This window comes from Priceomyces carsonii (assembly GCF_900007245.1).
Source record: "Priceomyces carsonii strain CBS4050 genome assembly, scaffold: Debaryomyces_carsonii_scaffold_6, whole genome shotgun sequence".
Lineage (NCBI taxonomy): Eukaryota > Fungi > Ascomycota > Pichiomycetes > Serinales > Debaryomycetaceae > Priceomyces > Priceomyces carsonii.
The window spans coordinates 767,561-793,311 of record NW_026946679.1 but is presented as its reverse complement, the minus strand read 5'-3'; the positions used below and the strand labels follow the sequence as shown (position 1 = coordinate 793,311).

At 37.1% G+C, this 25,751-nt stretch overlaps 15 protein-coding genes across 15 annotated transcripts; 6 read left to right on the top strand and 9 right to left on the bottom strand.

The window, feature by feature from the left end:
* Positions 1-538: 538 nt before the first annotated feature.
* On the top strand, positions 539-2,932 carry PRCAT00005467001 (uncharacterized protein; the record flags this gene model as incomplete). Its single annotated transcript, XM_062955542.1, has 1 exon — positions 539-2,932. The coding sequence occupies one exon, from the start codon at positions 539-541 to the stop codon at positions 2,930-2,932; it is 2,394 nt and encodes a 797-aa protein (XP_062812135.1).
* A 1,147-nt stretch (positions 2,933-4,079) lies between these two features.
* MIT1 (mannosylinositol phosphorylceramide synthase catalytic subunit) lies at positions 4,080-5,150 on the top strand (the record flags this gene model as incomplete). Its single annotated transcript, XM_062955541.1, has 1 exon — positions 4,080-5,150. The coding sequence occupies one exon, from the start codon at positions 4,080-4,082 to the stop codon at positions 5,148-5,150; it is 1,071 nt and encodes a 356-aa protein (XP_062812134.1).
* A 292-nt stretch (positions 5,151-5,442) lies between these two features.
* PRCAT00005465001 (exosome non-catalytic core subunit) lies at positions 5,443-6,360 on the bottom strand (the record flags this gene model as incomplete). The annotated part of the gene is made up of 1 exon (XM_062955540.1): positions 5,443-6,360. One exon carries the CDS (start codon positions 6,358-6,360, stop codon positions 5,443-5,445), a length of 918 nt encoding a protein of 305 aa, XP_062812133.1.
* Positions 6,361-6,556: 196 nt separating this feature from the next.
* On the top strand, positions 6,557-7,591 carry SLP2 (Slp2p; the record flags this gene model as incomplete). The annotated part of the gene is made up of 1 exon (XM_062955539.1): positions 6,557-7,591. The coding sequence occupies one exon, from the start codon at positions 6,557-6,559 to the stop codon at positions 7,589-7,591; it is 1,035 nt and encodes a 344-aa protein (XP_062812132.1).
* Positions 7,592-7,669: 78 nt separating this feature from the next.
* Positions 7,670-8,620, bottom strand: PRCAT00005463001 (uncharacterized protein; the record flags this gene model as incomplete). Its single annotated transcript, XM_062955538.1, has 1 exon — positions 7,670-8,620. One exon carries the CDS (start codon positions 8,618-8,620, stop codon positions 7,670-7,672), a length of 951 nt encoding a protein of 316 aa, XP_062812131.1.
* A 114-nt stretch (positions 8,621-8,734) lies between these two features.
* PRCAT00005462001 (uncharacterized protein) lies at positions 8,735-10,702 on the bottom strand (the record flags this gene model as incomplete). The annotated part of the gene is made up of 1 exon (XM_062955537.1): positions 8,735-10,702. One exon carries the CDS (start codon positions 10,700-10,702, stop codon positions 8,735-8,737), a length of 1,968 nt encoding a protein of 655 aa, XP_062812130.1.
* Positions 10,703-11,227: 525 nt separating this feature from the next.
* On the bottom strand, positions 11,228-11,686 carry PRCAT00005461001 (uncharacterized protein; the record flags this gene model as incomplete). The annotated part of the gene is made up of 1 exon (XM_062955536.1): positions 11,228-11,686. One exon carries the CDS (start codon positions 11,684-11,686, stop codon positions 11,228-11,230), a length of 459 nt encoding a protein of 152 aa, XP_062812129.1.
* A 684-nt stretch (positions 11,687-12,370) lies between these two features.
* RHO1 (Rho family GTPase) lies at positions 12,371-12,967 on the bottom strand (the record flags this gene model as incomplete). Its single annotated transcript, XM_062955535.1, has 1 exon — positions 12,371-12,967. The coding sequence occupies one exon, from the start codon at positions 12,965-12,967 to the stop codon at positions 12,371-12,373; it is 597 nt and encodes a 198-aa protein (XP_062812128.1).
* A 1,370-nt stretch (positions 12,968-14,337) lies between these two features.
* On the bottom strand, positions 14,338-15,285 carry PRCAT00005459001 (tRNA (guanine(9)-N(1))-methyltransferase; the record flags this gene model as incomplete). The annotated part of the gene is made up of 1 exon (XM_062955534.1): positions 14,338-15,285. One exon carries the CDS (start codon positions 15,283-15,285, stop codon positions 14,338-14,340), a length of 948 nt encoding a protein of 315 aa, XP_062812127.1.
* A 422-nt stretch (positions 15,286-15,707) lies between these two features.
* Positions 15,708-16,568, bottom strand: SSO2 (syntaxin; the record flags this gene model as incomplete). The annotated part of the gene is made up of 1 exon (XM_062955533.1): positions 15,708-16,568. The coding sequence occupies one exon, from the start codon at positions 16,566-16,568 to the stop codon at positions 15,708-15,710; it is 861 nt and encodes a 286-aa protein (XP_062812126.1).
* A 405-nt stretch (positions 16,569-16,973) lies between these two features.
* IPK2 (inositol polyphosphate multikinase) lies at positions 16,974-18,125 on the top strand (the record flags this gene model as incomplete). The annotated part of the gene is made up of 1 exon (XM_062955531.1): positions 16,974-18,125. One exon carries the CDS (start codon positions 16,974-16,976, stop codon positions 18,123-18,125), a length of 1,152 nt encoding a protein of 383 aa, XP_062812125.1.
* Positions 18,126-18,221: 96 nt separating this feature from the next.
* Positions 18,222-20,330, bottom strand: SUP35 (translation termination factor GTPase eRF3; the record flags this gene model as incomplete). The annotated part of the gene is made up of 1 exon (XM_062955530.1): positions 18,222-20,330. One exon carries the CDS (start codon positions 20,328-20,330, stop codon positions 18,222-18,224), a length of 2,109 nt encoding a protein of 702 aa, XP_062812124.1.
* Positions 20,331-20,489: 159 nt separating this feature from the next.
* PRCAT00005455001 (uncharacterized protein) lies at positions 20,490-21,878 on the bottom strand (the record flags this gene model as incomplete). Its single annotated transcript, XM_062955529.1, has 1 exon — positions 20,490-21,878. The coding sequence occupies one exon, from the start codon at positions 21,876-21,878 to the stop codon at positions 20,490-20,492; it is 1,389 nt and encodes a 462-aa protein (XP_062812123.1).
* Positions 21,879-22,087: 209 nt separating this feature from the next.
* PRCAT00005454001 (uncharacterized protein) lies at positions 22,088-23,422 on the top strand (the record flags this gene model as incomplete). Its single annotated transcript, XM_062955528.1, has 1 exon — positions 22,088-23,422. The coding sequence occupies one exon, from the start codon at positions 22,088-22,090 to the stop codon at positions 23,420-23,422; it is 1,335 nt and encodes a 444-aa protein (XP_062812122.1).
* Positions 23,423-23,826: 404 nt separating this feature from the next.
* Positions 23,827-25,710, top strand: PRCAT00005453001 (uncharacterized protein; the record flags this gene model as incomplete). The annotated part of the gene is made up of 1 exon (XM_062955527.1): positions 23,827-25,710. The coding sequence occupies one exon, from the start codon at positions 23,827-23,829 to the stop codon at positions 25,708-25,710; it is 1,884 nt and encodes a 627-aa protein (XP_062812121.1).
* Positions 25,711-25,751: the final 41 nt, after the last annotated feature.

Sequence of the window (25,751 nt, the reverse complement as noted above, 5' to 3'; positions counted from 1 at the left end):
TAACTAACTAGAGCTCTCGATATCGCTTATACCCCAGATTTCAGAATTAGTGTCTATTTTGTAGGGTTCATATGACTTGAAATATCCACGGCATGTGCTACTGTTATCGTAGCATATAGGTCCCTTCTTTAGTGCTCATCCCTAGTAATACTACTCTTTACAAGCGCGGGGCGTGCAACTGTTGGGTTTTCTCAACATATTTGTGCAGTATAAAGGTCCTCGAACCCGCATTTACCTTTGGCAGCAATACCATCAGCAGAAGCGGCTACGGCAGCATTAGAGACAGGTCGTTAATGGCATCAAGTCTGAAACGGGACTGAGGGCAGAAAAGCACAGAAACAGTAGATCATCTTAACAGGAACAGCGTCATTCTTCAAAGTACCTAAGATTGTCAAACTTGAAAACTTTTTGGGTCCCCCATATTGGATACTTTATCGCGGGGGAGAACAACTGACGGCACAGCGTCTGCAACCGAAAGAGCTGGTAATATCGAAATTCGCCTAGAATCGAATATTCAAGAGCATATTAAGAGATTTGTATGAATAAAATGGAGATCTGTGATTCTGAATTTGATGTCAACATTCTCGAGGATGCTACCCGAAACCCTAACGTAGAATTGACATTTCCTCTTCCCACAGACATAGAAACGATAGTAGAATTAGAGGGAAATGAAAAAGTAGCTCGCAGCTGGGGAATGTTGAATAACTTGTTCAGTTTTTTCAGCGGTGGAAACATTAAATTTGATGAAATCTACAAGGACAATGAATACAAATACTCAATCAATAAACAAACAAGTACATTTAATAAGAAAATGGTAGCTTATATGGACGATCAGCTCGAGAGATCAGATAAAATGTTGGACGATATAGTTGTCGAATTGATTGAGAGAGAATTACGCATGAATTTAATCAAATCGCTGGACTTTGAAAAGAGAGTTCGTGAGGTAAAGGGGTTTATGGTTGACTACTTCAAAAAGCAGAATGCTATCGACATGCCCCGATATAAGTCGCGTGATTTTGTCCGGCTATGTTACTTAACCGTTATCAAACTCATGCTGAAGATGTTTCCACATGGTGTTTGGGTTACTAGATCTGATTTCAGTAACCTTTTTAAGAAATATTTAGAGAACCCCATGTCCATTATTTTTTTGCCTAACCATCAATCACATGTTGATTATATCATTTTGCATTTGATAGCGATTAGATTCGAAATATCAATCCCTACGGTCATAGCAGGTGAAAACTTGAACGTGGCGGTGTTTGGAAATATTTTGAAAGGCTTGGGTGCAATATTTATTAAAAGATCTTTCAATAATGAGCTTTATACTGAGAGAAATTTATCAAATATCATCGAATTCTTTTTGACTAATAGGGTTCATTTAGAGGTATTTATTGAGGGAACCAGGTCTCGAGATGGAAAATTACTATTACCGAAGTACGGCATCTTGAAAACTTTGACTAGTATATATTTGAAGCAACTAAATGAGGACAAGTCATCGACATTTGATATGTTATTTCAGCCAGTGTCCATTACGTACGAAAGGACTTATGAGGCTGATGGATATTTAAATGAGTTAGTTGGAAAGAACAAAAAACAAGAGAGTTTCATTGGAATCATTAAGAATGGTGTTAAGAATTTGACAAAAGCGGACGAATTCCACGATCACAAATATTTTAGGAGGATTGCGAATTCAGAAGGAGAATATGATACTTCAAATATTGCATTGAGTGGTAAGATATTTGTCAAATTGGGACTGTCCTTTCATTTTTCGAATTTTATTAATGATCCCAAAAACTTAATTGATCAAGACTCTGTCGCTGATATTGCGAGCACAGTAGAAAGCTATGGCTCAACAGTTAATTTGAAGAAGTTGGGATTTAAAATTTTCCATGAAATTAATAATGTCAGCTACTTGCCCCCGATATCTATAGTTGGGAGTTCGATTCAAGCATACTACTATTTCCAAAATAAAAGTGTTTTTCCTGTCACTGATCTTGTTCCCATATTCAAACTTCTTGTCTCAACATACAGAGAAGAAAGTGGATTCAATGAATCGAATACGAACTTCAAGCTTTTGAATGGTTTATCAAATTTGTCAACCCCTGAAGTTGTGGAATTGTTCAAGAACCAAATTCCTCAATTTTTCAGATACATTAAGATTAACTTAAACACAGGGATAATTACCGTAGAAAATTCTATTGAGTTGTTATTTTACAAAAACTTGACAATTCACTTAGTTATTCATAAGTGTTTATTTTGCTTCATTGCATTAGGCTTGAAGGAAGATAGGTTGAAAACCGTGAAAAATGTTCATAAATTAATTTATGTCTTCACTGGTTTCTTGAAACATGAATTTTTGTTTGATTATAACTACAATGAAAGAAGTCAAGTAACTTTTCTTTTCAAGGATTTAATTGAAAAAAAGAAAATTAAGGTCAATAACGGTAAATACGAAGTTATCGATAAGGATTACTTTGCTATATTTGCCGAAGCTGTTAAGCCGTTTGTTGAATCATACCTGATCTGTATTGAAAACTTAACAAGCTTAGTCAAGGAACATGTACCAACAACTGCAGATGATCTGGTGAATGGCTCAGATATATATCCAACTACAAAGACGTTATTAAAAAAGATTCAACAATCTAGCAAAAACTACTATCATGTGGAAGCAATCAACAAGCAATATCTTCTCAGCTGTTTGTACTACTTGAACAATCTTAGGCTAATTAATATCTTCAAGAACAAAGCCAAGACAAAAGCTTACGTCAGAGTGTTGCACCCTGCAAATCTTGCTTTTGTGTATAGATTCTTGAGTACTTTGTTTTCCGAAGATCAGAAGTTCTTGGACGACACAACGGTAAACTATATGATTGATATTATTGATAAAACATTTTTAGAAGGCGACGGTATTCCGGTTAAAGCCAGGTTATAGTTTAATAATACTCTCCACTATTGAATAAGAATAAATACTGTAGACTTTTCGTTGAAAGGTCTGAGCCCTGGCTTCCTTAATTGGTCTTCCTTTCCCTTCTAAGTCGGCCAAGGTGATCCTCGGTTCATAGATTCCGGTTCTCGCTTATCATATCTTTAACATCCCTTGCTCCACTTTACTACTTTGTCCATACCGGCCATGGTCGATTCTTGTGATATTGCTATTCTGCATATTTAGCATGGGGTTTACATGTTAAATATTGCGCCTTTGGTCTACTTTGAAGCGGTGATTCGCTACCTTTTTAGAAATAGTGCCATCCCATCCCCTATGCATTTTGTGGTGGTGAAGCAAGATGCAGCAAAGTATCGACACTCCCTAAATCATATTACGTAGACAGCTACTCAACGCCGAAACATCCATGCTATCGCACTAACAACACGAAGTCTCTTAAATGTAAACAAAGTCCATGTAAACACATCCACGCTAGCGCGACTAAGTATAGGGGCAACGGAGATGCCTTCTCTCCCACTGCTAAATTAAGCTCGTCTTTGCAGTAGTTGGGCCCCGCGCTGATCCGTTCCCTGCCCATAAGAGATAGAGGTGACGCTATGCGCGGACAAGCTCATACCTATTACCGCTATTTTTACTCATGCGGACGAGCACACCTATTACCGCTCTATTCTCTTCGCACTGTCGTCATTCTTTGCTATGCTCAGCCTTAGTGTGCATATAGGCCAACGAAATAGGGGACACCACGAAAATTTAGCATGAGGGCTCACATAAATCCACTAAATTTCACTTAGTATTTAAAGCTGTTTATAGAACACAGCTAAGCTAAACGGCTGGAAGATTATAGATATCGACTACTTAATATACGCAATCAATACGATATTGCTACTTGAGGTGAAAAGGCGCTCTGGAATTTCATAGCAGCTAACAGCAGCAGGCGATCAAGAGACGGACTATTTACCACAATTAAGGAGCTCTTGTATTATACCATCAAGAGGATTTAAAAGGATTAAGATAACGACAAGCGTATCGAAATCTCAAAACGGCATTTCCAGCATTCAAAACATACGGGCGTAATCATTTGACCAACTAGTCATTCATTCTTTAAGAGCCCCATCCATACTAGTATTTGCATGAAATGAGGAAAGAGTTAAGATACATACTTGGAGCACACGCTGCTTTGGTAATATTTTTGGTGTGGTACACCTTTGATTTAATTACACTTCTTAATGACGATTCCTTTACTGATGCACTATTGAACGTGGAACTTCATCCGAGCAATGGTGTCTTGGAGAGGCCCCCAATTATACCAAAAATCATACACCAAACCTATAAAACAGACGAAATACCGGAGATGTGGAAGCCAGGTCAACAAGCCTGTCTTGATTTACATCCTGACTATCAATATATATTGTGGACGGATCAGATGTCAAGAGACTTCATCAGCGAAGAATATCCATGGTTCCTTCCCACTTGGGACTCTTATATATATCCAATTCAAAGGGCAGATGCCATTAGGTATTTCGCTTTATCGCATTATGGTGGCGTCTACATCGACTTGGATGATGGGTGTAAGAGGAAATTGGACCCATTATTAACAGTCCCTGCGTTTGTACGTAAGACTGTACCTACAGGTATATCAAATGATGTTATGGGCTCAGTTCCGAGACATCCATTTTTCTTAAAGGTCTTAGACTCTTTGAAAACTTATCAGAAGAATTGGCTTGTTCCTTATATCACCATTATGTATTCGACAGGACCATTATTTTTGTCGGTCATTTGGAAACAATATAAAAGATGGGGGGTCCCTGAAGCTGGTAAGGTTAGGATTTTGATGCCTGAAGATTACAAAAATCACGCATATTCGTTTTTTTCAATCGCTGAAGGATCATCTTGGCATTTGGATGATGCTAAGCTTGTTAAGTCATTGGCTAATCATATCGGTTCTGCAGTCATTGCTGGATTTGTTGTAGCTTTCTTCATCTTTTATTTGGAATATTTATTTTACAGTTGGGTCACATCAAGCAACTTTAGAAAGATGATTAAAAAAGTCAAGAATTTTTTCATCCATTTGAATTTTCTTAATTTGATTAGATATAAGTTAAATAAGAGCATCAAAAAAAGGTCAAGGAAGGACTCGAACTTACCTTCTCAAATAGATTTTGAGAAGGATGAGGTATCATTCACAAATGATGAAGATATTGTTTGAAATAATTATTCAAAAATATCTCATTATGTTTCCATTAATTAGCTGGACATTCAAGAGGTTTCGGGCATTGTCGCAGGCTATTTTTTATCATTTTATAACTATTTCCTTTCTTCTTCTGTGTTGATACTATTTTTAAACGAGGTCTATGAGGAACTATTTTTTTTACAGATGAGTTATTTACTAGTTTCAAAACACTAGTATTGTTATAAATTCTTTTGAATTAAATAATTATCTATGAAAACTATGATTGTAGTCAATATGATTATTTATGATAACAAGATGAAATAATTTTTTATCTACTTGCTCCTACTTCAAGTAATCTTAAATTAAGTTTTTCATACCTTTCTTCCTCGTCTCTTTTAATTGTTTGTCTAATTTTGTCCGTCCACCTTTCAGCAATGCTGTACGCTTTTCTAGATAAGTCCATTAAAGTCAATGCATCTATCGGCAAACCCCCGTTTTTACTTAACTGAAGGAGCTCCCTATTCTTATTTACAGTTACGACCAAAGAACCATCTCTAACAGATTCTTCTTTACCGTTTGAATCTATGATTGAAATCTCGTTGTTGAGGTCCCCCTTTAAATTAGCCTCTTTATTATCTGGATTAAAAAATGAATAACTTATACATATCGGGATATGTAATATGCTCAATGGGACCGGTTGTCTTTCATCAATGTCATGTACTATTATGTCTTCGCCATTAATACTGATGTCAGGCTTTTTAAAGTGTAAAAGACCCACCATCACCGCAAAACAACCACTATCTATTATATTTCCATCGTAATTCAAAAAATTCAAATCGACTCGGATATTCCATACTTTTTCTCCAGCAATTAAACAAAGACTCTCCAAATCCAACGAGTTGGATCTCTTAATAGCTTTCTCTATTAATCTACTAATCAATACTTCGTCGTCGGAATTCTTCCCATTTTCAAAATTTATAGATGCCATCGATGAAATCTCGGTACTTATATTGAATAGTCCCTCGAATGGTCTGTCTTCATACGGCTTAATGATCTCTGCTGAAACACGTACAGCAAGTAATGTTTTTCCCCACTTGATTTCTGCATACCCGTATTCTGTCTTCGATAATATTATCTCTGGTTCTCTAGGCTCGAGTAATTCTCTTCCATCTAGTCTTATACCTTGTTTTAAAGCTTCAAGTATATAACCACTTTCATTTAGAGACAATTCGATAGCTTTAGACATATCCGTAGAGCTTTCTTCTTGTAAAACGCCGGGCTCTTCTTATATTTGTTGTCGGTAATGTGCAAATTTGATGCTCACTTGATGCTCATTACCTCTACCTATCTGGATCTTATGTACACTAAAGCGATTTTTTTCACGCAAAAAGTAAGAACAATAGTGGCAAGAGCCAAACTCTATTTAAAGCTCGATATACACTATGTTGACAAGATCATTATTTCCTCGCAGACAAGTTGCTAGATTGCTTACAGTCAGCAATGTCAGGCTGATCACAAATAGTAGTCTTAATAACTTTCAACCTTCTTTGAATTTTTTTCAGAAAGAAAGATTACCTGCCAACACAATAATCAGGTTTGTACCGCAACAAACAGCATGGATAGTTGAAAGAATGGGGAAATTTAATAGGATATTACCCCCAGGTATGGCTATCTTGATACCTGTTATCGATAAAATAACGTACGTGCAATCATTAAAAGAATCGGCTATTGAAATACCATCTCAAAATGCAATTACTGCTGATAACGTTTCATTAGAGTTAGATGGAATTCTTTATATTAAAGTCATTGATCCATACAAAGCCAGTTATGGAGTGGAAGACTTTAAATTTGCCATTAGTCAATTGGCTCAGACTACCATGAGATCCGAAATTGGTTCGTTGACTTTAGATTCAGTCCTCAAAGAGAGACAAACTTTGAACACCAACATCAACAAGGTAATCAACGAAGCTGCTAAGGATAATTGGGGAGTAGAGTGCTTAAGATACGAAATTAGGGATATACATCCTCCACAAAATGTGTTAGACGCAATGCATAGACAAGTCAGTGCCGAAAGATCGAAGAGAGCAGAGATTTTAGAATCTGAAGGAACCAGACAGTCTCGTATAAACATTGCAGAGGGTGAAAAACGCTCAAAGATTTTAACTTCGGAAGCAGATATGCAACAAAAAATCAATAATGCAAAAGGTGAATCGGAATCCATCTTGCTTAAGGCACAAGCTACGTCTGAAGGTTTGAAGAAAATCGCCCATGCAATTAAAGATACTCCAGGTAGTGACAAAGCCATTAGTTTACAAGTTGCGGAAGATTACATCAAGCAATTTGGTAATTTGGCAAAGGAAACTAACACCATTATTCTTCCTTCCAATTTAGGAGACATCGGAAATGTGATGGCTAGTGGTCTTTCAATCTATAATAACTTGAATAAGAAGAGTATTGAGAACGATGCGAAGAATTAAAAATGTCAATAGTGTGTAGTATTACCATGTGTAAATATTTTAAAAAATGCCAATCGTATCAGTTATATATATTTGAAATCATGCCTTCTTAAAAAACCCGTCCAATGCTCCCTTACCAACGGCAACTTTCGTTGCCTTTTTCTTTGTCGTTGGTTTCTTCTTGGTAGCGTCGGCCTTTTTTTTGGCTACTTGTGAATTTCCCTGTGCAATCGCAGCCATACTGGACTCAATAACAGAAACCTCTTTTCTTTTTGCTTTCAATTCATCTAAATATGAGTCAAGATCTTTAAAGTCGTAAGCGAAAAGTTCAATCAATTCCACTTTGATTATTTTAGGGCAATAAGAATCGCATATGAGATCAATCGAATGCCTTAAAATTGAAGAATTTATAACTGCTTCTGGAGTTGACGATGCGTCATCATGTAGTTCAGCCTTTATTTTAAACATGATAGAGTTTTCTTGCATCTGGATAAAATGATGAAGTTTCTGGACTTTTTCATTGATAAACTGAAGAGTCTTTTGTTTTGAGAACCTATAAAACTGTTCTTTGTTCTCCAAGATGGTGTCACATATTTCTGGAAGGGCCCTCAAATATGCTTCTTCGGGAATTCGAGTCACCCAGTCAGTATTGTTGCCAGAGAGACTCGATAAAGTATCCATAATATCTTCAAAGGTTATATACCTCTTCAGAAAGCCCTCGTAATCAAACATTACCGATATCAATAAGTATACTATATTAAAGCTGTTTCCAACTATCATATTAGAGGATTGTATGACGAGTCCATTGGTATCATCCTCAAATATATATGACTTTACAGCTTCACCGTTGTTTAGTAAAGTTGGCTTTGTTTTACTAAATGCATCGTTACCTTTAACTTCAATTAGCTCATATATGGTGCTATCTTTTATCAAAAAGGGTCTGTACCTCTTCAATGTCGAATCAGTGGGTAAATGAACAATCTTATAAGTGGCTTGCTCACACTTGTCGTTAGGTAAAAGTAGGACTTTATATGTTGCTCCCACTGTCATTGTCTATAGTTTTGAAAGAAGGTGTTTACCTTAAATGGAGATGAGTATATAAAACGCGTGAAGTATATACAGTGAGGTTTAACTTTAAATTTGATATATAACTATATATCGGTCTTATAATCCCACCCAAGAATGAATTAGGTCTCTAATTGATCCTATAGCGGCCAATATAACCATGACTGTTCCAAAAAAACTGAAGCTTAAGGAGCTCATCGAAGCGGCCCTTGGATCAACATTGAGTAAGTGAGCTGTAGCTATTGCCCCACAATTAATTCCTAAACTAACTCCTCGAGTAACATAATCACCTTTAGAAACTCTTAAGAATTTGAACAAAGTATCACCCACCAACACCCCACATATTCCGCTTAGAATTGTACAGACGGCCATCAAAGAAATTGAACCATCTAACGAATCGATTAAAGGTGTACCTAACGCTAATGTCACTGATCTTCCAATGAAGCCAATCGCACGTTCAGATTGAATTCCAATATGATAGCAGAAAACAGGATAAAGGAAAAAAGTAAGACAAATCGAGACAACAATTGGGGGCATTAATACCCAAAAATTCTGGACAAAATCTCTCCTATATGAAAACATGGGGAGAGACAAAGCCACAATTGAGACATCCATTAAAGACGATAAAATATCCCCACATCCTGGCCATTTTGGCGTTTTAGTAAAGTCCAGAGATAAAGTGCCCTCTTTTCCGTTATTTAACATCGCTTTATTGTTGAATAAATTAAGATACGTTTTTCCGGTTTTGTAATACTCCAAGTCATCTAAAAAACCCCTTGGTTTACCATGATGATAGATCAAGCTGCCAATAAAACAAACGAATAGGATTTCGGCTGTCAGAATCAAAATTGGATGAGCAAATTTCTTTGTTTGTGGCCATTTTTGGGGAATCAATAATGCTAGATAGTATGAAATCACCGTAATTCCTAAATGATAAGGTAAGAAAACATGAATTGAGCTGACATAGTAAAATGGAAGTGAAACAAAAAATAATAGCAAGTACAATATCCAATCTACGTATTTCGTGATGAATATAGTTATGAACTTTGCATTGTCACTCAAATCGTAAGAAACGGTTGATTCAGATGTAGAATCAGAAGATGCCGATACAGTTGAATAAGGTTGCTCTTCCCTGCTGATAACACTTCCTAAACTCGTAGCAACGGATTGGGGACGATAAACAGACGGTCCACTAGATCTGAGGTAAGAGGGCTCTGGTTGTTGTATTGATTGGGGATTTACGCTTTGAAGAACACTTGATTCTCCATCTTGAGGATCAAAAGGACTTTGACTGAAAGTCGCAGCTCTTGTAGATCCTTTTTCTGGCTCGTTCACTGATCTCAAGCTGCTTATGTCAATTGTTGTAATATCATCCCTCATGCTCGTAAAAACTTGGTTCGATCCGATACTATTCATATCCCTCAACTCTATCTCTTCTTCAGCTTCTGCGTCATCTTTATGACTTTGAGCAGTAGTTTCCTCTGCACTTAAAAGGCCATATCGTCTTAAAACCCATTGCAAACCTAACAAAAGATAAACGTCGATACAAAGCAATAGAAGAAATCCCACGACAAAAACACCAGCAATCTTTAGACACTCGATGAACGTAATTGGAGACGACAATGGCAATATGATAAAGGAAGGAATGAAAAAAACGTTGATCCATTTTAAGGTGAAATTCATAGATGGCTTTATTAAACTCAAATAATTTGTCAATAACCAGTTAGACCATTGGCTTATTTTTTTAAATGTTCTTCCCTTCTTCCCTTCTGGATCTAAATCAGACAATACGCTCATAGTGCAAATTATGACAAGGTTAATCAACATTCCAAGAACTGAACTTGGAAACCTGAAGTGAATAACATCAGTCAAGAATATGTTTAATCCATACAAGATCGTAAAAATAACCACTATTCCCACAGGAACGATTAAATAAGAATGGATCAAGTGATGTCTAGAATAATATACTCCATGTGTGATTCCTTTCATTATATCTGAAGCCGTTAATGACCTGAAAAACAGGACCGATTGTTCCCCAGCCATTGATATAGATTCAGTTAAAGTCATCTTCAGCTCTTTTCCATGGCTTCAGTAACGTCAAGTCAACTTGAAATGTAGAATGCTGGGTCCTATTAAGTAGGGAAAATTGTAAGAAGTAGTCATTCTTGCAAAAAATATAGGCGATATTTTGGGTAGATAATAGGGCTTAAGGAAAGATGCCAGAGTCAAATCCGCACTCGTCACACTTAATCCCGAGGCTCTTATTCAGACTGCCAAATATAAGAAAATGAAGAACTACAAATAATCTTAAGCTATTTTGGGATTCGAAAGTATATAAGATGTGTAGAGAAACAAATGATGAAATGTAATTGTGTGACGAAGCATATTTCCTCAATTCAAGACCAAAGAGGAGAGATCAGGAATTTAAAACCACCCCATCACATTTGGTACATCTAATACCTAATTTATGCATTAATTGTCCAAATTATGGTTATTCTCAAGCTAGAAATCAAAAAATGGACTATCTTTATTATGGAATACAAAAAATACGTGATAACGGAAAAATTTGCACTTGCAATCAATGGTCCGCAATCAAGAATGTCCATTTTCGATAATGTCTTTGAACTCTTCTTTGGCATACCTCAAACCACAGTAGCCGCATGTAGAAGCTTGTGGCTTATCCAAGTTGATGAAAATTTTTGGATGACCCATTAAAGTGTTCTCTTTATTACCATCACATACTGCGATGTTACCTTCATCGTGACTTAAATATCTTATAGGCTGCTTTGCAATTAAATCAATGGCAGCATATGCTCTTGGCTGTTTACTCAAGTCCTTTTGAATGAATCTTACTGGATATTGTGCCATTACGTCTACCCTTGACTTCTGACTAGGAGACCATGTTTCAGCTCTATTAGGTGCTTGTTCTGTGATAGCATTCTCTTCCAACTCCGGTTTGGTTAATCCTGTTGACGAATAAAGACGGGAACTTGCATAGATTCTCTCCGTGTTTATCACACTTCTCACTACTGACCTTTGAAAATGAAACATATTCTTTGAATTCAGTGACTGTTATAAATTTCTCTATACCTATTATCTATATTTTGTTTACTGCACCTTCAACCTACTAGTTTTCAGTGTATGACTTTTGTATTATCCTCTGTAAAATAATGAGACTCCAATTGGATAGTGAAAATCTCATAAATTCTCGATCACGTGATCAGCCCTAAGAGCCTACAAATTTTAAAATCGTAAGTATATATTCAACTCAAAAGATAGGAAGAGTTAGAAATAAAGACAAGGGAGAGTTAGCATGACCTCGGCTAGAGCGAAGGCAGCATATTGTGAATAGAAAAGAATAAGAGAGGTAAAGAAACAAAGAAAAAAGCAAGCTGTGAGTTGTCAACGAATTGCACACAGGAACAAATGTGGGAACAAATAGCAGACCAATAAACAAACGCAGGGACTTTCTTGATTTCGAAAATCAAATTAGCACTATAATACTCTATGCCCACTAGGAAGAACTTACTGTGTTAAAAAGACTCCTAAAATCCAACTGACCGGCAACATTATTGATCTGTCTTGCTATTATAATAGCAACGTGAATTTTCTTTTTTTTTTAAATGTGGGTTCGATATATTCTAGACACGCCAAATCCCATTAACAACCCGCTGACGAGAATAATTCTTGACTCCTTTCCTAGATCCTCTACGCAGTCAGACATGCAATAAATACTTATAACACAACGCACTTCTTTTTCTTCTCCTTCTTCTCTTTGGTCTTCAAAGAGGCTCTAGTAGCGGCTTCAAACACTTCTCTAACACCTTGCCCGGTTCTAGCAGAACATTCTAAATAGTTTGAGGCACCAATCTTCTGAGCAACACCTTGACCTTCAGAAGTAGAAACTGGTTGCTGCTGTTGCTGTCTCAATTGCTCGATCGTAGCTGCATCGTTTCTCAAATCTGACTTACAGCCAACTAAAATAATTGGAACTCCCTGGCAAAAGTGTAAGACCTCAGAAATCCATTTCTCTAAAACATTATCTAATGAATCAGGAGAATCAATAGAAAAACAAATCAAAATAACATTCGAATCAGGATAAGATAATGGTCTTAATCTATCGTAATCTTCTTGACCTGCTGTATCCCATAAGGCCAACTCGACCTTTCTACCGTCTACTTCGACATCTGCAACATAATTTTCAAAAACAGTGGGAACGTATACCTCTGGAAATGTACCCTTCGAAAATACAATCAACAAACAAGTCTTACCACAAGCACCATCACCGACGATGACTAACTTTCTACGAATTTCAGCTGGAGGAGGAACCATGATTCCTGAATGAAAGTTAATATATGATCATTGACAAAGATCAACAAAAAAAAAATTTGAAATGAAAAGACAAAAATAAATCAAAGCAAAACAATATATGCATATCCCAAAATTACTTTAAATCAAGGTGACCGACAATAGTAACAACTACTTCTTATGCTGCTGTTAAAATTTGGCCGATCTACATTAAATTGATCCCCTACCACGCAGTTGTACGTAAATCTCCCACAGGCTTTCTCACGCGGTATATGTAACCCTTATTGACCTTTAAGAGCACTGAAGGAAGGATCTAGTCAAACGATAGGAAATAGAGAGCTCAGGATTAAAATTCAACAGGTGCTATGCCATCGATTCCCAAAGGAATCCACTTTTTAACTCCCAGCTTTAATTTTAGCTCCCTACCTCGCCTCACTTTGAAGTGAGCCTGGACATCCCCCATTGTATCCCTGGATAAGAATATATCCCCCCATATTGCTAAGTTCTGTTGTCTTGCTTCTTTTCTAGCCTTTTGAATCCAATTTTCATATAATATACTTACACTTCTACTATTTTAACTATCAATTACAATTGTTTATAAAGAGGAGTTGAAAGAGATTTATGATTTTGTTAGCCGCCCTCTAAAAGAGACACAAAACCTCATGAGGATTGTTGAAAGATTCAAGCCCAAATTTCATTAGGCGCAGTCGTCTGTCAACTAGACACTACTGAAAAGTGGTCACAGTTTAGAGACATACCTGCGACATAGGGGCACGATTCGTGCGGGCCCGCGAGACTCAGTAAATGCCGACGGGATTTGTAAGGAGATTATGTACTCTAAATGTTCGAATCGCTCTTTCTTTTAGGTAGTTGTAGGGGACAACCCGCATCCGGCTATAGAACACTCGCAGTATCAGTGGACTAGTCTCTCGTTCCGCGACATTCGCGAGTCCGTTTCGGTTCAAATGTCGAAGCGGGCTTGGGCTAGACGGACAATGTAAGAAGGAATGGAGGTTGTCGTTTCTCAGCTCATATAAATCCGTATACGGCAAAAAAGATGTCATACAGTGATGATCGGTTCCTTATCAATTTGAATGGACTAGATACGAAAATTACACGATTATCGCGTGGAAGTTTTGATTGTTAGGAACCAGTATGTGATATGTCTCTATTATTTCTATTTCTATTTAAAGAGCCAACTAAGATAAGGGGTAAAGCATAAAACATTCAACATTAATCCGGATCGTAGTGCTCCTGCCGAGCCGTCAAGCTTGCCATATGGAAAAAGGTTTGTTTTGGAAAACGCTCTTGCGAGCTTACGCTATCAAAGGTCCCGCACGCGCTTGTTCTGTAACTTCTTTTTTATCCTGTACTTTGCTCATCTGAACTAGTCACTACATCTTTTGGCTACATTCTTCTGTGAGTCCGGGGGATTCTTCAGTAGGATTGAGGTTCTCTGATTTCTCTAGCGATTTTTTAACTTTGCGCGGCGGTAACACCTCATTGAAGGCCTTTCTCCAATCTTTTCCATTTTCAAACCATTTGCAGCATAACTCGAAGACATGTGAAGTAGCCAAAACGTGTCTGCTGTTAAGCTGAATGTACTCACTTATAGGAAGCTTCCCAACTTGCAATCCCAACTCCTTTGCTTTTTTAGCGCATATATTCTTGTGTCTGTTCTTGTCCACTATGCCACCAATGATATACGTATACCCTGGTTTAAGCTCTGTAACGACCTCTTCGCAATCCGCCGTGAAATAAACATATTTAGATAACTCTTCGGGATCCTTTGGGAGAATATCTTTTAACGTATCGTTGAAGTTGAATTGTATATCTGTCCAGTTTTTATATTGTGCAAGATCTTGTTCAAACCGATGTTTTAAACTTTTGTTTAATGAATTTATGACCAAGCCGATCTTATAGTCACTGTGACGCATGGCAGAATAGCACCTCGCTATCTGATTAGATAAAGACACTATTTCTCTATTATTCATCAAATCATCAAATTCACAGTCCATTATTATGTTAATTTCGGTTGGTTTCTGTGATTCGGGAAGTTTTGGCTTCTTGTCAGTAGACACTGCATCCTTGAGCTTTTCCTTTTTTCTTTGGTTAAGTACTTTTCTTTTTTCTCTCCTTTTGGCTCTATATTCATCTTTTGTTTCTTCCCTCTGTTTTTGTTTTTGGAGTTTCTTCCATTGATTCTTGGACATTCCCTCAGGTATGCTTAACTTTTGTCTTTTCAGTTGAGGCAAGTTGACACCATCCTCCACTTTCTGAGCATCTGGAAGTGGCATAGCTTCCGATGAACTTTCTTCTTTCACATCACTTGGGCTTGTCATTACTAGGAACGATAGCAAGAAACTTGAATGGTCCAAAAACTATGAAACTAAGTATAGAAAGAAAAGCTGAAAAAAATGAAAATTACAAGAAAAAAAAATTGCTGTTCGATACTTTCCTAATACAGATCATCATTTCGCCAGAGGAACTTAACTTCGAACATACAATATACAAATAGAATACCTGAAACGTTAAATTCTATCTTCTAATATAAATTTGAAACTATGAATGCTTTGCTTCATATCTTTTAAAGTGAGAGAGGTAAGAATATTAATTTTACAACAAACGATGTGTAAGATCACCATCTAGATATGAATACTTTCGATAGTATTCTTCATCATAAAAACAATTTCATGTAATAATATATCTTGAAAAGAAAAAAACTTTAAGCGCCAGGTCAAAAAGTGATAAGGTTCTTTGTCTTTTAATGTCTGAGACCGAAGTAAAGACCCAAAATAAGGGCTAATATAGCGCAAATAATACAAATGATAATAAAGCACCATAATCTCTTTCTTCTTGCTTTTTTAGCACTTACGACTGCCTTGTTGGTGTGACCAACACCTTGCTCGATATCATGCTGGGCAGTGCCAACTTGATCGTCGATTTGTTGGATAGCTTGATCCTGCTCGATAACCAACTCTTCCATATCATGAAACAACTGTGTTAATTCGGCCATAGTCTTTTCCAACTTCAACAATTCTCTATGTCTAACTTGAACCTCATTAAGAACAGTTCTTGCTTCACCTCTTCTGTTAGATTGTAATAAAGCTTGTTGGAAATATTGTTGACTGTCGCCATCTTCAACTACAGCCTTTATTTCATCATTAGTAGCATCAGGCTTAACGATTTTGTATTGTCTTTCAGCTTGGGTCTTGGTCTGCTCTCTGTTGTTTGCTTCCACCAACCTATATTCTTGAATTAATTCCAAGAACCTTTTTCTGCACGCTTCGGCTTGGTCTAGCTTAGTCTGATCTTTGGCTTGTACTGCTTGAGTTTGTGCGTTCTTGATTCTACTTTTCAAAGTCAATTGTAAAGATTGAGCTTCAGATACCAAAGTATCAATTTGTTTAGAATTATAATCAGAGTCCTCTTCATTCAAATCTAGTTCCTGAATAAAATTTCGCTGCTTGTTGGAGATCAAGTTTATCAAGTTTGAGTACTGGTCTAACGAATTATTGATATCTTGTATCTCATTCATATAAGATACAAAGTCATCTTCATTAGAATTAGACGAGTATTTGTTGATGTTGCCCATCTCATAGGAGTTATGGTACGGGTTACTCATCTTAGTATGTCTTCTTTATTTGCTTCTATCGAAAGATAACTATCCAAAAAAATATTCAATAGTGTACGTAAATGGCAGCCGCAAACTAACTGCTGTCTAAACTTTTGCTATCTTTTAGCGGAGACAAGGAATTGAAAACAAACTCAACTAAACTGAAATTAAAACACAGAATAGAATCACCTACTTTTAAATTGTATTCCACCAGTAATTACTCTAGATAATAATATCCTATTGTGCTTGTCTGTTGACGTTTTTTTTTGACGAAGAGGTGTATTTGTGTCTTTTGGACGAAATAAAATTAATTACAAAAATGATGTAGGCTTAGAGTCCTGCGCATAATCATAAGATGTAACATCTATCATGAGGACTTCTCTACGACGCATTTGAAGGGTAGGGAAACACAAAATGGAAGGCTATGTTCCATCCAAGCGACAGGCCGCTGGACATGATGGGTGTATGATCTCTCTGGAGAATGGGTGTCTCTTTGTGAAGATAACAAGCCAAAAGGAGATAGAATTCTACGCAGAAACACAAGCAAAATCAAATAGCACTACTGATGTTCAGGAGGGAACTCAATTAGTAGACTGGATGCCGGTTTATGTCGGCACGCTAACACAAGGTGACATGAGAGGGAAGGATAAAGATGAGACTATTGAAATAGAGGACACGGAATATAGAATGGAAAGAGACAGCTTGCAAGACCAGAAACAAAAGAGCGACGACAAGGTTAACTTTGGCAAACCATACATTGTGTTGCAGAATATGTATTACGGTTATACACTTCCCAGCATATTAGACATCAAGTTGGGATCTTTACTTACAGATTCTAGTGCCACTCCTGAGAAAAGGGAGCGGCTTCAAAAGATATCAGAGACCACTACCAGTGGTTCTTTGAACTTTAGAATATGTGGAATGAATGTATATAATGGGTCTCTGGACAACAAGCCTGATGAGATATATGATGGGATGTCAGATCACATTTCTTCAGTGTGCGATGAATCGAAACACTACTATTTGGAGTACAACAAGATGTTTGGGAGATCCTTGACTTCCGATAATATCGCCGAAGGATTGTTATCGTATTTTGCATACATATCCTCCAATAGAGCAGTATTGGAAAAGCTTTTATTGAGATTCTTGACTAGACTTCAGTTGCTTTATAATTGTGTATTAGAAGAAGAAGTGAGAATTATCTCTGGGTCTTTGTTGTTCATATACGAGGGTGATCTAGGAGTTTGGGATAAAGTAATAGAAGAGGACTCTAAATATGAAGCAGCAGACCCTCTTTTTGGAAGCGAATGCTTTGAAAACGACGATGACGAGGAAAGTGATGATTCATCGAACCCCGATATTTTGGCCGATGTTGAGAAAGAGTTCAACAAAGAAAGCAGTACTTCTCTTAAACGAAAGGCTCCGTTGAGCAGTTTAAGCTTAATTGACTTAGCTCATGCAAAATACGTCCCAGGAGAAGGTTACGATGAGAATATTATTATTGGCATTGAGAATTTAATACTGATATTTGAAAAACTATTACATGATGTAAAAGAAGAAATATAGACTCTAGAACATATAGTCATTTAGCTAAATGGCACGAAATTGCATTTTATGACACCAGGTCCATTGTATAAAAATTCAGCTATTATTCTTCTTTCCTTACAAAAGCTTTGTGATCTTACCAATTGCTATGGTTGCACCTTGATCTCTTAAAGTAAATCTTCCTAATTGAGGGTATTCTTTGTACGTCTCTGCACAAATGGGTTCATTAGTCTCTAACACGGCAACAATCTTCATTCCCTTCTTGGCAAAGGCAGGTGGCTCTTTAGATTTTTTGTTTGTACCCTTTTTGAACTTATGTTTCAATTCAACAAACGTGACTTCTTCAATTGCAGCATGTAAATGCATTACGCAGGAGAATCCGTTGGATAAGATAGACTTTAATTCAACGATTGCTATCACGGCCTCAAATTTGGTAACAGTTTTCACTGGAAATTGTGGAGATGTTAACACGTATCCTGGTTGAATATCTTCTTCTTCGACCCCCTTTATCTTTAATCTAACCTGTTCTCCACAATACGCGGCATCACATTCTTGCTCAGTCTCATTATAAATAACTATGACTTCAATAGAGTCTTTATTAGGCATCATTAATAACTTACTACCTTTCTTGATATGACCAGATTCTATTTTACCTTCGACAATAGTACCCATATCTTTCATCTTACCTGAAACTGGTAACATGAAAGGCGCATTAATGTGACGGTCGACCGTTTTCATATTATCCAAATATTCCAATAAAGAGGGCCCTTTATACCAGGGACAGTCTTTTGGATTGACTCTATCTTTCAACCCAGCACCCGTGTAACCGGAAACTGGCATAAAAGTAACATCTTCCTTAGAATAACCAATTCCTTTTAAAAACATACCCAATTTGGTAGTACAATCTTTGTAACGATCTTGAGACCAGTTGACGGTCGGATCATCCATCTTATTGACAACAACGATTATTTTATTCACACCCTGAGTCTTGGCTAATAATGCGTGTTCCCTGGTCTGTCCACCCTTTTCAAATCCCGTTTCGTACTCCCCTTTTCTGGCTGAAATAACCAAAATACCAACATCAGCTTGAGAAGCACCTCCAATCATTTCTGAAACATACATCTTATGACCAGGAGCATCCAAAATTGTGTATCTTCTCTTATCAGTTTCAAAGTATGCTCTTCCAACTTCAATGGTTTTACCATCATTTCTTTCCTCTTTATTGGTATCCATCACCCATGATAAATACCAGCCTTGTCTACCCGCATCCTTGGCTTCTCTTTCATATTTCTCAACTGTTCTTTTATCAACAGAACCTGTCATGTATAAAATATTTCCTCCCATTGTTGACTTACCCGCATCAACATGGCCCATGAAAATGATCGAGACATGGTCTTTACCGCCAAATAAATCTTTGACAACCTCTTCATCGACTTCATCCTCTTGGTCCTTTACTAAAGGCTCTGCTGCCGCAATTCCAGAAGATGGTGTTGGAGTTTTGGTCCTTTCAGTCTTCAACTCAGAACCGGCTTCCTTACTTGTAGAACTCAGAGGTTTTCCTTCCTCGAGTTGGGATGAGTTTTCTTTGCTAGAAATTTTTACATCGGTAGCAGCAGTAGTAGCAGTATCACTACTAGCCTCCTCCTTCGTAGATTTTTCAGGCTTCTCCTCCGATTTTTCTTCAGTTTTGTTTTCAGTTTCAAGAGCTTTCTCCTTCTGAGGAACCTTCTTGGCATTTGCTAAGGTTATACCTTTTGAACCTGCCAACTTCAAGGTTTTCTTAGGCTTGGTGGCTGGAATTGATGACGCAGACTTTTGTTTTTGAAAGTCGGCTAATGACATTCCTTGCGGTTGTTGAGGTTGCTGGGTTGCTTCAAAACTATTATATCCTCTGTTACCATAAGCGCTGTAACCTGCTCTATTGCCTTGATTATTGTAGCCTCCCCTAGTATTACCATAGCCATTATATGTACCTTGAGTATTGTAGTTCAGGTACACATCTTGTTGGTTATATGCTCCATATGAATTTTGAGGGTTGTAAGCACCATAACCTTGGTATCCACCTTGATAGTAGTTCTGTTGAGGAACAAATGTTGAAGCATTAACTGGATTGTATCCATTTTGATAACTTTGCTGTTCTACATTCTGTTGACTAGCATCGTTTAAAGAGGAATTTTGGAATTTCTGTGTTAGTTTGTCCTGGTTACCGTCCGTTTGATCAGACATTCTTTCAAGTTATTATGCTATGAAACAAAAGTATATATAATTTCAATACTTCACTACATAGTGGTAAAAAAATTTTCAGGTGGTCTCATTTCATCATGTGATGTATATCGTGATTTATATGTATGCAGTGCATCAAAGTTCTTTATCTTGAACAGGGATCTAGCTTGACACTTCAAAGGCAGAGAACATTTCTTGCCCTCTTTCAGAAGTTTGAAGGGATTCCGGAATATCAAGTTCAAGAGAGCTGATGTAGTGAGTAAAACACTTGCTTCGGCTGAGTTGTTCGTATTTCATTTTAACATTGCCGTACTTGTATGGTACATCATGAGATAATGGATTGCAAACACATTTGTTCTTCAAATAGACGTCAACATTTGAAGGACAATTGCCGATACCTAATGCGGGAATCAGGACTGCTAAATCGTCGAAGAACTTCACTGACTTGCTTTCAAGAAATACCGATACTGCAATGGTTTTGATGGCAGGCTCTCTCCAGTTCTCGTAATATATTCCATTTATATGATCAATGAAGTTGAAGAAGTGTTGATACTGTTTTGAGCGAAAAAACTTCACATTAACAATTTCGAATTCAGAATTTATGCTACAAGATTTGTACTTCCACTCAACTTCATTGTCACTTGATATCGAGTCGGCCACTGAATCATCTAGTAAGAATTGGAAATTATTAGCGGTTTGAGTTGATTTCTCCATGAAGTTATTGTTTGGATCATATATATAATCTTTGACATTCAGCAAGAGACTCGGGTGGTATTTTGGAGGATCCATTTGCAATATCAGCCAACCGTATTCTAAATTTTCATCTTTCATGTACTGAAATACATCATATCCCACATCACAATCTAACCTAGATCCTACTGGCACCTTCCAGTAATAGTCATACATACTCCAAAGACTCTCTAAGTTGTAGAAGTGACCCAACAAAAATCTGGTGAAATGCTTGGATGCCGTTGTCACCTGGTCTCTTAAGTGCCTTGAGATGTTTAGCGTCTTTTTATATTGCCTTATTTTGGCCACGTCAATTCCCTGTCTATAAGTAAGAAATTCAGAACCATAGCGCAAATTAATTATTCTAACATTCGTAGGCGCATTTGTCAAAGCTAATATGGCCTCGAAATCATCAATATAGTATCCACGATAACTTACGATGGTCCAATCATAATTGTATTTGTTATTAAATCTATCTTGATAATTTTTCACTGTTTCAAGCAATAGAAGAGCGTCAGCTCTTTTTCGTATGACGGCTAGCATCGTTGCTCTGGGACGTCCTCCATCCTCATCTCTTCTCGAGAATACTTCACTTTCTATTATTCCATTCTTTCGCTTTATCTTTGCAAAGTTTTGACTGACTTTCTCTAAGAGGTTTCCGGCTTCCACATCACTTGAAGTTCTCTTCGATATTCTCATAATTCCCTCTTCAAACAAATTTGTGAAGTGATACAGGTTCTCGCAAACCATCAAAAAAACAACAAAAAGAATTAACACAGCCGGCCATAAAGATCTTTTCCATCTTGTTTGAATTAAAGGCATCTCTTTGGTACACTGAATATATTCCTCAATATATTGATCTTTTCCAGTCTAACATCTGTCTACGTGGAAATCAAAAGTTGTTATCATATTATATATCGATTTCCGAGATTGGGAGATATAGGGATTCTATTCAATAAAGACATTTGGTTCTTTTACAGATAAGTAGAAGGTGCTCAATCATTTCAAGTCCCATAATACAACATATCTAAATGCCTCTCTTCGGTGAAGCCCCTTATACTTCAATTACCGTTAAAATTGACCAATTGTCAACACCAGGGAGAAATAATGAAATTGATGAGACTATTGAGCTCTATCTTTCTGATTTACTTGAATTGATTAGAACTCAATCACACAGGGGTTCGGTTGAAGCAGCTAGGGCAATTAGGAAAAGGATAAAATATGGTACAATGGTTGAAGAGCAATTACGAGCTTTGAAGATTTTGGAACTATTGATTTTGAATTCAGGCAACAAGATTGGCCCAGACATTGCTAGCGATACAAAGCTACTTCAACTTCTTCGAAGCATACTTAATGGTTCGTCTGTATCAGGCTCTGGTTCTAATTATAATCATGAAGTTGTTAACAGAGTCAAATCGTTGGCAATAGGTTGGAAGTTTGAGTTAGAGGGTTTAGACGGTTATAGTGAACTAGGCAACTTATGGAAATCTATTCCTGGAGCAAAAGCAATGAAGAAAAACTCTCATTCTAGAGCAAGGTCATCAAATAGCAATGTGTTCGAGTCTCCCCTTGATACACAACCAAAAAAAGCTACACCGCAACTGCTGCCGAAGGTTGGGACACCTCCCAGTCGCGTTGGTTCATCTTCTGCCAATTTCGAAAAGGAAAGTAATGATGATTATAGGAAGCAAAAGAAGAAAAAAAAGCGAAGAGGAACCAAAAAGGGTCCTAGTCGCTATGCAGATGACCAGTTCCAAATCCCCCAAATTAATTATAAAGTAGAGGCTGCAAAAATCAAAACATTGATAGCTGACTGTCACACACATACCACCATTCTTGACAACATTCTTTTAACTCTACCTAAAGATCAATCTCCATTAGATAATAAGAAAGCAGCACAGGAATTTAACATTTGCAGAAAAATCAGACGAAAAGTGTTGAGGTACTTGCAATATGTAGGCGTGGGTGATCCAAGCTCTAAAAGCAAGGAAGTCCGTACCATGGATGAAGAGTTTCTAGGTAGTTTGATCACGGCGAATGAACAATTGGTCAATGTTTTTAAGCACTTTGATACAAAGTGTGGATATAACGAGGAGAATCTTGCTCCCAATTATGATGAAATGTCCGATAGCGACGAAAGCTACTACACCGAATCGAGCACAGATAATGAAGAAGAGCTGACGTCAGAAAGATTACAAAACGTAGTATTAAGTCCGAAGACTCCACCACCAAGGCCTGCAAAACCTGCCACACTTGTTAATCCATCGATTCAGAAACTTTCGAAGAACAAATCTAATGATACCATTTCAAGTGATCCATTTGGAGACGGCAATGAAGTCGCTGCAGAACAGTCTGTTTATGATTAATATACTATCACAAATTAGATATCGCAGCCTTTCTGTAATTATTATGAATTTTCGAAAGAAGCAAGTCGATTCGTTTCAACTGTATCGCTATATTTTGAATACTTCCATTGTATAATTAAATATTTAGTAACTATTTCAATATTCTTTTACTCTTTATTGATTTTGTGAATTTGTATTAGTTCGCAGCAGTCCTCACCTCATTTTTTTCATTTTGTTTACTCAACCGTTCTCAGATAACATAATTCGTCTCTAATATATATTGGCTTTCATGTTAACGCCTTTTTCCCATTTCCTTCTTCAATTTCTAAGCGCAAGACTTTAAGCCAATTATTGAATAAACAATTTTTTACATGATTGAATTATAATTCGTTGATAACTTTATGAATTGGAGCAAATAAAGTGTTATGCAAGAAACTTCTTTTCTGAAAAAAAAGAACCTGACAGGTCACCATCCAAGAAAATATCAAGCAGAATTGTTTGAGCCATCCCCCTCGCTACCATCAATTGAAGATTTTAAACTCAAAAACATTTTGTCTAACCAATTGAAAGAGGAGTCTCAAGAAGTGACAGATGCATTGTTAAAGGTTGTTTCGAATTATCAGGGAGATTTAAGAAAAGGAATTAAGCATCATTTGGCAAATGAACAAAAGCTTCAATCAAAGAACATAAAGTTGGCGAAATTGGCAACAAAAATTAATAAGTCTGTTTCAAGAAATAAGAGAAAGTTAGAGAAGTTCGTGGGTCCAAATAGTAATAGCCGCTCTGTTGACGACCAAATCCGCGAGTTAAGTATATCTTCAGTTGAGGCATCTTCTAAGATAAAACTTTTAACTAGGAATCTCTCAAGCATTGAGCGAACCCTAATAAGCAAAGGGGTTCTGTCATCAGTAAGCGAGTGGAATGATCGGTATCCCTTGCTTTCTAAACTTCTCGACCGCTCAGGTCGTGAAACCTCCTTTTCCATAGGAGCCACCAAATACAACAAAAGTCGGAAACCTCAAGACAGAGTTGAAAATAGGAATAATCAAACGAACTTACAAACGACCAATGAAGCAAAAGAGGAGCGAAAATTGGATGTCCAGCCTGATCTTAACGGCCAGCAGGTAAGCTGCTCCTCTGATCATCAGCAATCCTCTCTTTCCCGAGAATCAACCGCGTCATCAGAGAAATTATCTGATGGTACAGAAATGAATCCTGAAGCATTCGAAGAGTTTATGTCGTCTAGCATTAATAAGTTTAGAAGACTCAAAGATCGCAAATATTCTAATTCTAATATTTTTACAAACAGCGCAAATGATACTAATTCCTCGAAGGATAGCTCGAAGTCGTCCTACTCATCCAAGAGCTTAGTTAGGCCGTTGGATTTGCTTTATCCTTCTCTGTTAGCTTTTGGATCACATTTAGATCATACATTTCAGTCAAACGCCAATATTAAGTCTTCACCAACAGTCAAACTGTCTAATCAGACCTCACACTTCAAAAAATTAAGAATCTTAGGTTTACCAATTACGTCAGAGACGTATGGCCAACAGAAAAATATCACTTCTTGTGATTGTGCAAACCAAAAGAACCTGGAAGCTCATGTTAAAGGGCCTTTAAATGGACTTAAAGAGCTTAGTTTGAGTGATGAAAACGAACGAGAAGACTCCTCTAGCCCTCTCGATATAGACTATGATTATGATTATGATTATGATGACGATGATGATGATGATGACGATGACGATGATAACGACGGCCATATTGATTACATTTTGGAATCTTCTTCTTCAGAAGATTCTCTGGATAACAACTTGAATGAAACAAACGCAGAGCAATTTTTCAGAGCTGAGATAGAATTGAAAAAAAGATTAAGAAAAGCCATGCGACGAGGCAGAAAGAGAACTAGAAGAGAGTTCTACAGGCAAGAAACATCGCCAACTCCAAAGCACCAACCATCACATCACACTTTGCAACCGAAACCCTCTATACTTAAGGTCAAAACACTCCTGCTGATAAAGAACGAAACCGTACAAAAAGGTCTGACAGGAACTCAGAATCTGCTTAAAGCGCACTTTGTCAAGGATTCGCCAAATGAAGTGGCTCCACTTTTCAATTTGACACCTCCCTTAGAGAATGAGGTTTCTGTTAGCGGGCTCACTGTAAGCGGAACAATTCTTGGAAACAAGGTACCAAAGGATTCAGATCTTGAATCGTCATCAAGCATCGATGCAAATAATGAATTACCTCACGATTCCAACAATTTACAATCCATTTCACGTTTAAAAAGTTACCTACCGAATGATAGCTAGTATTATTATATATTAAGAGATATATTAACTTAGAATGCATT